Consider the following 13799-nt stretch of genomic DNA (forward strand, 5'->3'; position numbering starts at 1 on the left):
CTACATTGTCCGCTGCAAATGACATGAATATCTTATCATCATTTCTTGAAATATCTTTTTAGGAATGTAATTGTTGGAAGGTGGGCAATTTAGTCTTGTTGGTGGAGCTAGATGCTTGCTCATAGGATCAGTAAAGTCAATAGAACTTATCCCAATCTAGCCAATGCATGGACAAATGCTTTGACTAACATCTGAAATACTGTAGCTACAGAAATCATAAACAGCCCCTGATGGCTGCTGGCAGTGTAGTGGAAAGGCTGACCTACAATACAGCTATCATTTACATACATCTCTCACCAGGAAATGTATCAAAAGGAAAGTCAAGGATGTTAAGTGTTTCTCTTGTTTGGCTAAGCTAGCCCTGACTCAAAGTGACAACCATGTCTCCACTGAAATATTTTTGGATCTGTGAAACAGAGCAGCAAGCTATCCGCCTGATACAGATTGGAGCCAAAATGTGTATTTTTGTTTATCGGTGTATTTGTGCTCCGTAATCTTCTAGGGTTTAAGCACAAAAACAAATGTGAGGGAGTGTAACATTGTGTGGAGTTTTTAATACCTGTGCCATGCACACAGGTGGAAAGACACACTGGTGCATAGAAGACCACACATTACCATTCACTTTTACCCACACACTAGCAGGGTGGGAGCAGGACAAGCAGACTGGAACTATCAAGCTAGGCCATGAGCGCTCTCTTCAAACTTCCAGCGCAAACAGATTGTAGACGCTACAGTGATTTCCCCCTTTAACTCAGACCAGGAGAGCAGCTGACAGTATTTGTTCTCTTCCAATGAGCCCATTTACAACTGATTCACATGCAACACCCTTCTCTATCCTATTACATCATAAACAGTGAAGGTGACAACAGTTTTGCCTTCAGAAAAGATAAATGTCCTCTTCTCTGAGTTCATTAAGTTTCCATCTGCAGGAGGGAATAGTGTGTGCATACCAATCCCATTCACCTCACAGAATTTAAATTTTAAACGAAAATATATAACCTGTGGATAAAAGATGTCGTCTTATTGACTACAGTTCTCATTTTGAAAGGGAAAAAAGCCTGTTGGGGAGTGAAGAACACTAATTAAAGACATGCTTTTACGCAGAAACTGTTAATATGTTAATCACTGTGCAGTCTACAGGAAAGAAAACACAACAGTGATCACGTTGCATCATGCATATTGAAGAGTGTGGAGACTGCCAAAGAAGTATCTAGGTAGATGCCTCGTGCTGGGTGTTCATTGCTCCAAGCATTCCTTCTAGTACATTCCACTTGAGGATTGGCTAGTGGAGCAAACTTTCAGTGACCACCTGGGGATCAGGATGCACCTCACAGTGAGTCCCAGGAGCATTTGCACTTGCCACAGCTGATTAAACCACATTTAAAAACGGCATGGCTAACCCCTTATGCTCATCGCAGTGGCCATTATCTGTGATAAAAACATCTCCAAAGTGGAGCCCAGCTTGATACTGATGTGGAAAGGACAGTTTTATTGGCAATTAAGCCTTCTCCATCGCTGTTTAAATACACGCATGCCCCTAATAGACTGCTGGAGATGTTCAAAGCACCGGTGCGTGGAGCTGTTGTTGGAATGGAGCGGCAGGGTAGCCGGTATCTACATCACAGCAACGAGTGATTCACAAGCATCGGGGAGGCTCGCCTGTCCACAATTCCACCAAACAGATCAATAGTCATTACCTGAGCACCACATGCTGAGCATTGCCCTTCAATAGATAGCTACACACTAAACCACCAATCAGACAATTTGACCTTGCTTGAGTATGAAAGGAGTGCATCATTAAATTGAAGGCATATTTTTTCCATGTGTTCTGTTTAATATTAGACGACACTTTTCACAAACAGGACAACCTGTAATTCCTGTACTGAAACAGAGGCAGAGAGAAGCCTTGCAAGAGTATCATTGATACTGCTTCTTACACATGTATACATTCATGCCCTTTATATCTGACATGACATGGCCAAAATGTAGAGCGGTATGGTGCTAATGTGTACCGGTACTTTGAAAGTGTGAATGTGTATGATTTTGGGAAAGGGAAAACCAAACAGAAATAATAATATATTGTAAACTTATAGAAAAAAAGATTACAAATTCAAACAAAGGAAAGCAGGGGTTGGGACTTGAAGACTAGGTAGATGTGAATATTGCTACAGTCAAGTCTTGGGGATTTTAGCTCTAAGATTGCCTAACTCTCTCATATGACAAAAGGGATTTCCACTACGCCTCACCAATGACCCTCATTGTGGGCTCACATGGCTAGGGGAGGCAGGTGGTGTATGTGATTGCCTTTATTACTGCTCTGTGAGTGAAGGTTCATGCACCGAAGAACTGGGAGTAAAGTTTGTGTATGTGTGCACTTACCGTGATGAGTGAAGAGGTCGCTGTGGACAATGTCAATCAGACAGTCCAGCTTCTGTTTCACCAGGCGGCCCAGAGGAACCTTTAGGATGAACTCTGTGAACAGCTTGCTACGGAGACAGACGGATGACAATAAAGGCGAAAAGGTCAGAATGATCGGGCATCTTGGGCCGGCTGACTGCTTCCCATCACGAGCGATCATCCAAAACGCAATTAACCCACACAGGTCCTTTCAGATATTTTGGTTGGGTTGGAGAATATGACAAATATGTAGCATGGGACAATGTAGATTTGTCAACTGACCCAGAGGAGAACCTCGGGTGAACTCTGAGAACAGCTGAGTATGAGAGATTCTGCTCTATCTCGGATTGTTTTATAGGATAGCGGTCAGTGTTGCAAATCAATCAAATAGATGTGGTTGTTTTACACTTGTATGTGATGCAGTACCTAGACCCACGCCCTCTTAGTTGATTAGTTGACTAATTTTTAGTGGTGGTCTAATGACATTTTCACAGATATGTCGATTGAATGCACTAATCAACTGGTCAACAAGTTAGTCCACTCAAATTTAGAATTTCCTGGTTAGTACTACATTTCTCATGTTTTTGATCCCTTAGTCAACCATCTGTTGTTGTTTTCTTTAATAAATATCTCCGGACTAAATCCAGAGAACATACCATATCATAATATACTGTATATGGCTGTTATTATATAAACTTAAACATTACTTGAGCTTGAAGGTTGTTTAATGACTGAACAAAATCTCAGCACAAGGCCATTCACAGTACTGAATATTATCTATGGAGACCACATCTCATGGTGTTCATCGGAGCAAGGAGTCTACTTGATCTTAAGGAGATTATCATTATTACATGAAGAAAATCCCCATGATAACTGAAACATCTCCATGACAACTGAGCAAACTTGATGTGCTGATTAAAGCCTTAGGATGTTGTTGAAGGATCTAGAAAACATCAAATAACAACCCTCGTCTTAAGATGTCAACCATACATAACTTGTACGCATATGGTCCATATGGTTTATTATTAGATTTTTTAATATAAAGACATTTGCTAAGGTCTCTGAACTCCATGTACTTACAAATTGGTAATATAAATAAAGTTTCCCAGCTGACGTCATGAAGGTTTTCTAGTCCTATGCAGCCTAGGGCTGCTCGATTATGGCAAAAATCATAATCTCGATTATTTGTGTCAATAATTGATATCACGATTATCAAAAACGATTATCCATTTACTTTGAAAACATCAATTTATTGGAGAAAAAAAATGTGAACAGTATGTTTTTAACAGTTGATTACCCTGAACTTTAGGTATAATTCAACTGAAAAACCAATAAAAAAAAAATTAAAAATTGAAAAAAAAGAAGGTAATAATAATAAAAGAATAATTTTTTTATTTCGATTACGTTGTTTTCGTAATCGTTGCAAGCCATAATCGTAATTGCGATTAAAATACGATTAATTGAGCAGCCCTAATGCAGCCTTGTGTAACAATGCATACTGTTCAACTTAACATTTGTATTCCAATGTATCTTTTTCTTAAGGACAAGATACAGCATAGCTCAGCAGGATCGAACTATGGGCATTCAACAATTCAAAGCCTGAAAGATAAATCCTTGTCATCCACACACATAAAGCTGACAGTTTTCTCCTCCATGAAGGGGCCAGATGCTTGTTATGCTGGCAAGCTGAGGCTCAAGGAGGAGAGAAAAGGTTCTGGCAGGGGATAAAACACCCCGACCCTCAAGGCTTCAGTTTAGTCGCTTCCAGCTCAGCCAGGTTTACCCTCACAACGGGAACAGCTGATGCCACCTTTGCTCAGGCAAGAGAAAAAGCCATGTCTGTGATTTAAAAAGGTAAATGGTTCATAAGGACCAAGGTTTTTAGAATGAAAGCTGAAACCAAAAGCCCTATTATCTCACATATGTGCTACTTTGTGTTTACTGCACTCTTCCTTATACAGTAGCTCTGCATAGCAAGAGAGTGCGGAAAATCATCAGTTAATTATTGTTCCAGTCCCAACGTTTTAAGTGTTTCCTATTATACTTTCAAATGCAATTTGAAACGATTGAAAGGAAACATAATCTGTATCACACAGAGACGGATTTAATGAATTTAATTTAGAAGCCAGGTGAAAAACATTTTAACAGTCAAGAGCGCGGTAAAAATATGTGTGACAATAACGTGAAGAGGGATTATTTTGTTTGAGTTTGAATAATTTAGTAAACAGATGATGATATTTACAATTGCCTCAATAATGTAGTCTTCGTTGAATAGCTTCCATGTCATGTGACCATGTCTGGAAAGTATAATGATGTTACTGTGATTTCATTATAACACAAATAGAACAAGATAACTCGTGTATCACTAAATGTGTCTCAACTAAATATTTAAATATACCTTTGACAAAAATGGGAACAAAATATGTGTTTGAAAGACTCATCTGCAGCTGAAAAGTTTTAGCTGAATACAGAAGAAAAGCTCTCTTCAAATATTTGTAAATATGAGGTTGTTTTTATTTTTATTTATTTTGTGTTGTGTCTTTATGGCATAAAATATTAGAGGCAGAACATCAAGGGCACACTCAAGAAGGATTTATAACAAATGGCAATGTCCTCTCAGTTTTGGAACTCTGCCCCAAAAGTACATGGATATTTGAAATTGACGTTCCATTAAGTTCTATATTGTAAGAAAAAGCCATTCAGATGATAAGGACGGATTGCCAAGTTATCTTTTCCATTTGGTACATTATTATTATGAACGTGTAATTTAGTAGCACAGTCAGATCTGTGTGCGATACTTTAGAAGTCATTTATTATAAAGAAGAGCACTGAGCAGTGGCAGATCACATTCACGGTAGACACTATAACTAAAATGGACACTTGAATGGATAATTCTCCGGGTTTCCCAGGCAACCGGAGCATGTTTAATAACCGCTGGCCATCACAGTACAGCCACTGAATGTTTAGCAGTTGAATACAATTCAGCCTAAAAGGTAAAGAGCCAGACACACACACAATAAACAGTGCCTCTTTAGGATGGCACGATATCCCATCAGCTTGTTGGGCATTCATCGAAACATGTTATTTTAATTAAAGTAAACGCAGCAAAAACAAAAAGCATTTTAAGGCCAATTTGCTTTAATGTCAGTTTTAGAAATGTGCAGATTACACCTATATCTTACCAAAAGGTTAAAGGAAAACATAAATCAAACATAAGTCAGAGTCAATACTTTAATAATCCTATGGGGAAATTGTTTTTTTCGTGACGTAATCCCAGTAATAGTTCACATGGAGCTCTGTCCCCCTTTACCATTGAATATGTATTTAGTTATCAAATGATGTTTTGCAGAGGTCAATCTAACAGCGACAGAGCATATGAAAATGCAGTAGATCACATTAATGTACCTTAGCTCCTTTGGATCAAAGACCAGCTTGACATCGTTGACGATGGTGGGAACGTACTTCAGTGCAGCACCCTTAACCAGGGAAAAGAAAAGAAACCATTACGGGTGGTTCTCAGCTCCGAAGCCATTAGTTCAGTCATTGATTGATTTCATAAGCTTCTTCAGCCCACATTATGTTATACAGAAATTATGGAATCGTGTGTCATTGTTGAGTTAATAGTGAATGTGTCTGATGCGGTGTTCTCCTTTTGTGTCACACTAATGAACACAGTGTGCCTCTCAGTAGCATGTACACTTTACCGTCTGTGGGCCATGAACAGAAGCAACTGTTGATGTCAAAGGTTATTTTGAATAGCCCTATGTGCTGGTATATGTCTGCAGTGTGTTTGCATTACACTCGTATTGGCTTTACTTCTTAAACTCACTCCTACCATCTTCATTTTTTTTCCTTTGCCGTGCCCACAATAAATCAACTGGGACAAAAATATGGTCTGTCTATAGTGTTACCTTTATAGATAAGGCCAGATATAATCACCAATGGCCCATCGGTACTATAATAAATCACGTGTGAACCCGATGGCTAATTACAGAGCCATCCATTAATAAAAGAAATGATCAAGCAAGCTGAAAGTTCCCTCTCTAACTGCCTGCTGCTAAAGGCTGGCCAAGGTGGGTTGAGGGTGTTTATACGGCATCTGTGCAGATTAGCAGCAGAGCCAGTTTGTCTGTCAGCGGTTGATTAGCCATACAGATGTAGCACGCTCGAGGCCAAGTGCTACAATCCCTCTGTCAATGTGCATGGTTTATTTCTGAAAATATGTAAAGGGTTATAAGCAATGTTCAGAGTAGTTTGCTAAGAGAACAGATTCTGTTATTTACTTTTGTAATCGTGAACAAAACTTCTCTCTGAGGTTTTCTGAACACGGATATAGTCATGACCTCTGAATAAATGTCTTTGTCGATCTTCCCTCAACCAAATATATATTGTTAGTGCTTAAATGCAACTCCTTCACCACCTCCTGCAGACATGAAGAGTTGTGGAGAGTGAAACTTAGTTTTCAAAAAGGTTCCGTTAGACCTTGATTCAGTTGGGAACCTTGGCTCTGCTCCACTGCATCTGTTTACCCCTTGAAGAAGACGTTTTAACACAATGTCTTTTTTTACTTTGTTCTCCGCAGCAACTTAATTCCCACATGTTGAGTGGCGATGTTTCAAGTAAAGTGTCACAACAAGTCTCAGAAAAGTGTTGTCTCCTGCCTGTTCTGCACAGCTACCAGGAGCATGCATTTGTGTGTGTTGTGTGTGTGTGTGTGTGTGTGTGTGTGTGTGTGTGTGTGTGTGTGTGTGTGTGTGTGTGTGTGTGTATACAAGTTGTTGCATCTATGTGTGTTGTTGTGTCCAGATGTTCATCAGGATTCAGCCTTGAGGTATGATGTGACTGCTCAATAGCTTCCACCTGTGACAGTGCTTTCACTGAGGGCGGACCTGGGAAGAAACCGGATTCCTCGCTTTCATGCCCGTTCCTCAAGATCAGTTTTTAATTTACTGACAGTAAAGCTAATATCTACCCAATTACACAGCAACTGACTCCTAATTGACTCCTGAGCTTCTCCTATGGTTGAGCGTGCACATGGATCTACTGTAGGTGTGCCAAGGTGCATGTGCACTGTGATTAAGTTATCTCTAAAAGCATAGGTGTGTGTGTGCACATCGACATGTGGGGTGTAGAGTGAATCTGCAGACAGTATACGCCTGCGTTTGTCTCAAAACTGGAGTCGGTGAGTCTGGGGTCAAGGACAATGAAATGCAACAACAATGGAGAAAGCTTAAAGGCAAAGGAGCAAGGCAGTGAAATAAATACCTTAAGGAGCAGCTAAAGAGCAGAAGGCCAGAGGAGCCCCAGACCACAGGACAGTCAAGGTCAAAGGGAAACAGAGAGAGAGGAAAAACACAAACACATATAGAAGAACAGACAACACAGGAAAAACAACATACAAAATGTGTAGAAGAAAAACAAAGCTGGAAGGTTAGGGCCGCAGGTAAAAGCCTTCAGGTTTTTTTTCTCAAGCAGAGGTATTTCTGTACGGATCAAAAATGTATTGAGGTTCCAGACTGAGCCCTAATCAAGGAACAGTTTGACATTTATGGAAAACACTTATGTGCTCTTTTGGCGAGAGTTAAATGAGAAGATCGATACCACTCAGAAATAGTCCAGCACAAACAACAACTACCAAATTGTCCCTTTTACACTTTCTTTATAGATAAAATAAACTATTCAATGAGGCTCGTAGGCTGATTGTTACTTTTAGCCGAGTTATTTCCTGACCCGTCTCCAGTCTTTGTGCTAAGCTACGCTAACCAGCTGCAGCGTCATGTGTATTGTACATACATTAAAGTGGTATCCATCATCTCTTCTACCTATATTTCTTTCAGCACCAATTTAAGATGGTTTTCAATACACCTCATTTTATTTTATCTTCAGCCCTAACAAGGTCACAAAGAGAGAAAATGAAAGTAAGATCAAGAAACAAAGAAACAAAGTTAAAGAAAACTGACCATACAAAACAAACAAACCATCAAGGAAACAACATTAACAACCCCCAGAGCCCTCACATTAACATCTCGTAAGCTGCTGTATTAGTTTACATCTAACAAGACAGATGCATCTCCAATTACAGAGCGTGTCATCCAAAGCAAATCCAAGCAGATTTATTTACTTTTCACACAGCAGCAGTTATTTACTATATTCCCGTGGCAGCAGAAGCTATTTCCTGGCGCTGAGTTTGAGCGATAGCATGCGGTGTGACCAGTGTGCCAGTCAGCCTACCTTTACCATGCCAGTGTTCTCAGAATTACTGTTCATCATGTCATTAAAGGATGTGAAAAGGTTCCTCAAGGACTCCATGAAGTCAGCCTCTCCTTTGTTCTCGTAGAGCCTGTGAGGAGATGAAGTGGAGAATTACATTGGCAGGTGATCACAAGGCTGTTTGTTTGTTTCATCCCTGTGTAAACAACCCCGCCCGCAGTGGAAAAAACAAGAGTTTGATGCTTCGCTGTTAAATCATTAAAAGCAGCCAGCAGAATGGCCTGTGTGTGTCATCAATGCAGATATAACTGGATCAGAGCCACAGACATCACTCTCTCTGCCAGCCAGACTAGCATTTCAAACAACACGAAAAGACCCTGAAGCACCTGCCTGCTGCCGTGTGGAAACAAAAATCTGAGAAATGTATGATCTATGCTAACCACTCTGCTCCAATACTATACGAGTAACAGAAGGAAAGCCAATGTGATGTAAGGCTTTACAGTTAGTAGGATAGGTGCAGTGACTTAAAGCCGGTGATCACAGAATAATTGCAGAAAAACATTTTTAAATGGAAGGAGACACAAAGCAACTGTTCTCCATAGAGCCCAAAAAATGCATTTCATCCCTTTTGCAGAGCCGATAAATCTCCACTAACTGAGCATTAACTGTAAATGAGCCACATTGTGCTCATTACAAAGTAAGTGTTTCAATGACTCAGATTTAATCATTTAAAAATAAGGATAGGTAAGATAGATTGAAATGGTTTAAAGCACACTGAAGCAGAGGGAGGCAGGTCACAGAGGAGTGAAGTGTTTACAGTGCTCACACCACATCAGATTTCACTTGCTTTCTTGCAGAGTGGTGGGTTTTTTGTGGTGCCACAATCTCTCAGGGGGCTGCAGGTATTACATGGCCCCTGATAGTCACTGTTGAGGGCTTACGGAAATCATAGGATTAGCAGCATCCGTCTCAGGGCTCCCACAACAACAATTACCTAAAGCTGCTTCTCACCTGCAGCAAGGAGGACAGGAGTGAGATCGTGACTGCCACACCACGCTCAAATCAAACGGGGGAAAGTGTGTGATTAGAGTGTCTATTCTGCCATTTCATATGAATGTTCCACTGGGCCACAATAAAAGCCGAACATGTGCCCGTGTAGCCTTGGTACTTCTAAACAGAGATTCATAAAAGGCTTCAACAGACGCAGTATTACAGCTTTGAACATTTTCCAACTCAGAGGCCAACTGGCAACAATGGCATGGCAGAGCTGATACTAGCAAACAACTAAAGAACGATAAAAACCCAAACAGAAAGTCCACTTTGAGGTTGAAAGTTGCCGTCCGTTATTGTGCAACATAAAACACTTGACACAATGTGCACAGCTCTAAAGACAGTGTGATTTCTTTAGTCTGATATGTGAGGTAAAGGACAAAGCGTCCTCTAGACATTCTACTGAAAAGCAATCAAACTCTGCACACTCAATTAGACCAGGATCATACATCAGCCCCTCAGCCACCAACAGCTTAGTTCTGTGGCTCTACAACATAATCGTCCATTTAACATCTCCACAGCACATTATAAACACATCCATAGAAATCACCTCACTATAAAAGACCATTCACCTTTACTTCACTCCGCAGCATATGGCTGAACACAATCAGTGCAACACACCATATGGATTTATATTATACAGAATACATCTGAAACTTGAGTATCGTATAAGGAACAACTAAAGCAGCTAAAACGTATTTAAACTATTACAAAGTGAAACATTTTCATATAAAAAAAGACAATGAAAAAATACCGTATGGACAATGAGAGTATGTTACTATGCATATAAAAATATATTAAAAATATGTGTTTTATTGTCAAATGTACATATTTGCACATTTAAATCCTTTTTATAAACAGTCTTGAATGTGATGTACTTCTAAGTTCTTAGAAATCTTGATCTATTACTTATTGCATATTTGTTTATCGGCAACTATCACCTTTCTTATTGTGGATCCATTTGGAGTTCTTTGTACATATAGCACATTGTAAACAGGGATTTGAAAGTGCGATTAAAAGCAATTATTATAATGTTATGTGTGCTTTGGAACATACTGGTTAAAGAGGACTCTGGAGCGGACGATAAACTTGAAGATGTACTCCAGAGCCTTCATGGCCCTCAGCAGCTGCTCCGTCAGCTTCTCAGCGTTGTCCACGTAGTTCTTCAGAACTTTGGTCAGCTTCCTGCAAACACAATAGCATAGCATGTTAACTCTTCTCCACACAGAACGGGATGTACAGTAATTCATTACTGCAGTCGTCAGTGTAGACAGGATCATTAACTCACGTGTATGCCAGAGTGGCGCTGAAATGCTTTCGAATGTAGGTCTCCAGGACAGGGTTAAAGTGCTGGAACTTTCTGTCTGCTATGAGCCCGATAATGAACACCTGTCAGAGAACAGAGGTATATTCATTAGAATGTAAAGCATGTGCCTCATAAGGGAGAGCAGGACAAACTGCCTGTCCTACTCAATATGCTGAAATATAACAAGACTGCATTTGGGCAGAATATGATTTCCTCTCAATCCCCTAGCATACAGAAAATCTAGGGCCCAAGAAGAATAAAGTGTTAATTAAACTACTCCCCATGATGTTAGGCATGGTGAATAGGATTCTGTCAGGTAGTTCGTCGTGTATTGAATCAAGTACTTAGTAGTAGGCTTCTTTCTTTTAAACTACTTTGCGCTGTATCTTTCAGTTTAGTGACAAACTTAATGTCAGACAAACATGACATATGCAACCCTTTTGCTACAAATGTATGCAAAGGAATGCAGTTCATGTTATTTTACCAAAAAAATGGGGAAACATTTGTGAGCCACAATGTTCATATTATATTGTGTATACTGTTTTGGCTCCGTTAACTAGTACTTTCACAAATGAAATACATGTAACATTCACACCGTTATACCGTATAAATGGCAACTATTTTAGCCAAGAGTCAAAACCCATATGGATTTTGTTTTTCAAATGTACTGAAGAATATGTGAAGGTCCAAATGCTTGTGGACATCTCTGCAGTGTGGTGTTTACAGATGCAGGTAGGTGTCCCAGTTGAGGCATTCTCCACAGAGACATACCTCTGGCACACACTCAACATTCTGGAGAGGAATGAAGGTGTGTACTCTGCATACTTCACTTCTGCTGTCACAAAACATGTTTCCAAATTGAGTTTTTTTTTTTTTTTTTAATAGACTCTTGTAGCAAGGATAAATCATGCTCAAACACAGTTACTAAAAAAAGTGTATGATATTATTCTTATGATAGTTTGTCGAATGTACTCGTATCTCCTCTAGTGCAGAGCTTCCTCTTAGAACCAGAAATAGGTAGCTGCAAACAAACAGGTTTTTGTGGTTGTGAGATCAAAAGGGCCGACACACAGACCAAAGATGCCAGTCAAAAGGAGGGTTTGGCTTGTGAAAGATCAGACAATATTTTATATTTGCATCTGAGTTGGGAATGCGTCAAAGTGTTAGTTTCCACTGACAAGAAGCTCTGCTGGTTTGCATTCTTCTCTGATGTTATTGTTTGCTTCTTTACTTGCCAAGGCATCGAACACCAAAGTATCAAAAGTGTCACTGTCGGAGTTTTCCATCATGATGTTGAAGAGAGCATCCAGAGTGTCTTGCAGGAACTAGAATGACAGATGCATAGCATGTTGTGGCAGGCAAACAATAAAACAAAGCAATAACAAAGAAACATGGATATTGAAAGTCTCCCTCTCAATGTAAAATGCCAGAACTGCTTTCACAGCTCTTTCAGATCAAACTGATAATCATTTCGTTCTTTAAGGGAGGACATTTCCCATCCAGCTGGTGACATTTAAGCAATAAAAGGGCCAATCCAATGTATCTGTTATATCAAGAAGAAATAACATAAACATCCTTCTAAACAAGGTGAGATGTATTGTGATTTCTGGGGTGTTTTTGCTATATTCAACAGAGTGGAGGCAGAAAATCAGTAGGGAGACGTGGGCATTAACATTATTGGATGAATAAAATACATCCCAAATAGAGCCATCCTAATAGTGATATTATAAGAACATTTTATAATGTTCTATAAATATCACAACAGGGAAAAAATGTACAGTTAATGTCCAATGCAATACAATGTGTTAGAACACTCGAGAGCCTTTATTTAGTTCATTTTTAGTGTAATAGTTGTTGTATATCATTGTTCTTCCACTGAGAGTTGATGAGCAATAATATTATATTATTTTCAAGCCATAATTCCAAAAACCCAGTGTGCAAATATGTCAAATATGAATCTACAAAAGCTATATGATGGACCAATATGGCATGTAAAGTCCAGCTTTGACAGAGCTGTCAATAAGAGCCCATACAATGGCTTGTTTGTGGGGGTGCTGCTGAAAGGGAAACGATTACCAACTATACACATCCTCCTTCTCAGGGGAAACATGCTCCATTTGCCAATTCTGAGGCAAGGTGAAAACAGATAAAGTGTCAGAAACAGAGCCATCACTCTGTACTTCGCTTGGTCTGTCATTCTGGGATGGATGAGATTCATGGTGCTCTTAACGAGAAACAAACACACTGTTCACTGTGCAGAGTTTAAAGCCCCATGCGACCTCACAAAGATCAGACCGCGAGACGGGGACGAGAGAGGAGTCACTACGGGTAACCATTTAAAGCCTCCCGGGAGTTTGATCTAATCTTTATGCATAGTATCTGATATACAGCCCATCCCCCTTTACAATGTATACCCTGTTGATGAATTGTCTTTTAAATGCCAAGCTGCCAAAGCGTTATCTAATTGCACACCGGCAGCCTCGGAGCGCTTTGGAGAGATTGAGTGTTAATGCGCTGGTAATAATAATCACACCCCTGTGGTTTAATGAACTGGTCTCGCTGTGGCTGACACATCTATCAGGTCGGATCAGAACTGTCTGGGGGAAGGACTTCCTGTGATACGCTGCAATCTGACAGACCCCCAGCATGCTTATGTTAAACTTTATCTAGAGAGTCATTTATTCTTCTGCCCCACGCTGGGCCTTTAAGGGCCCTCCTACACTTCTGACAGCAGGTCATCTCCCGCCCTCCAGTTCGCTGCGTGTGTGCGCTACCTCCACACTGTAAACAAAAACTAGCAACCTGTTCCTTAGACAGGCAGTGAAACAATTTGTGC

The 13799-nt window shown here is 40.0% G+C and overlaps 1 protein-coding gene across 1 annotated transcript in view; it reads right to left on the bottom strand.

Annotated features, from left to right (window-relative positions):
• dock1 (dedicator of cytokinesis 1) overlaps positions 1–13799 on the bottom strand; it is a 180613-nt gene that overhangs the window by 113232 nt on the left and 53582 nt on the right. The window contains exons 20-25 of the mRNA XM_010766495.1: positions 12199–12288; positions 10946–11046; positions 10714–10842; positions 8629–8737; positions 5803–5873; positions 2380–2486 (exon numbers count right to left, since the gene is read on the bottom strand). Coding sequence (XP_010764797.1) covers positions 2380–2486; positions 5803–5873; positions 8629–8737; positions 10714–10842; positions 10946–11046; positions 12199–12288 — 607 coding nt within the window. The remainder of the gene's footprint in view (positions 1–2379; positions 2487–5802; positions 5874–8628; positions 8738–10713; positions 10843–10945; positions 11047–12198; positions 12289–13799) is intronic.

This window comes from Notothenia coriiceps, unplaced genomic scaffold (genome assembly GCF_000735185.1).
Source record: "Notothenia coriiceps isolate Sejong01 unplaced genomic scaffold, NC01 NC01_scaffold00003340, whole genome shotgun sequence".
In the NCBI taxonomy this organism is placed as follows: domain Eukaryota; kingdom Metazoa; phylum Chordata; class Actinopteri; order Perciformes; family Nototheniidae; genus Notothenia; species Notothenia coriiceps.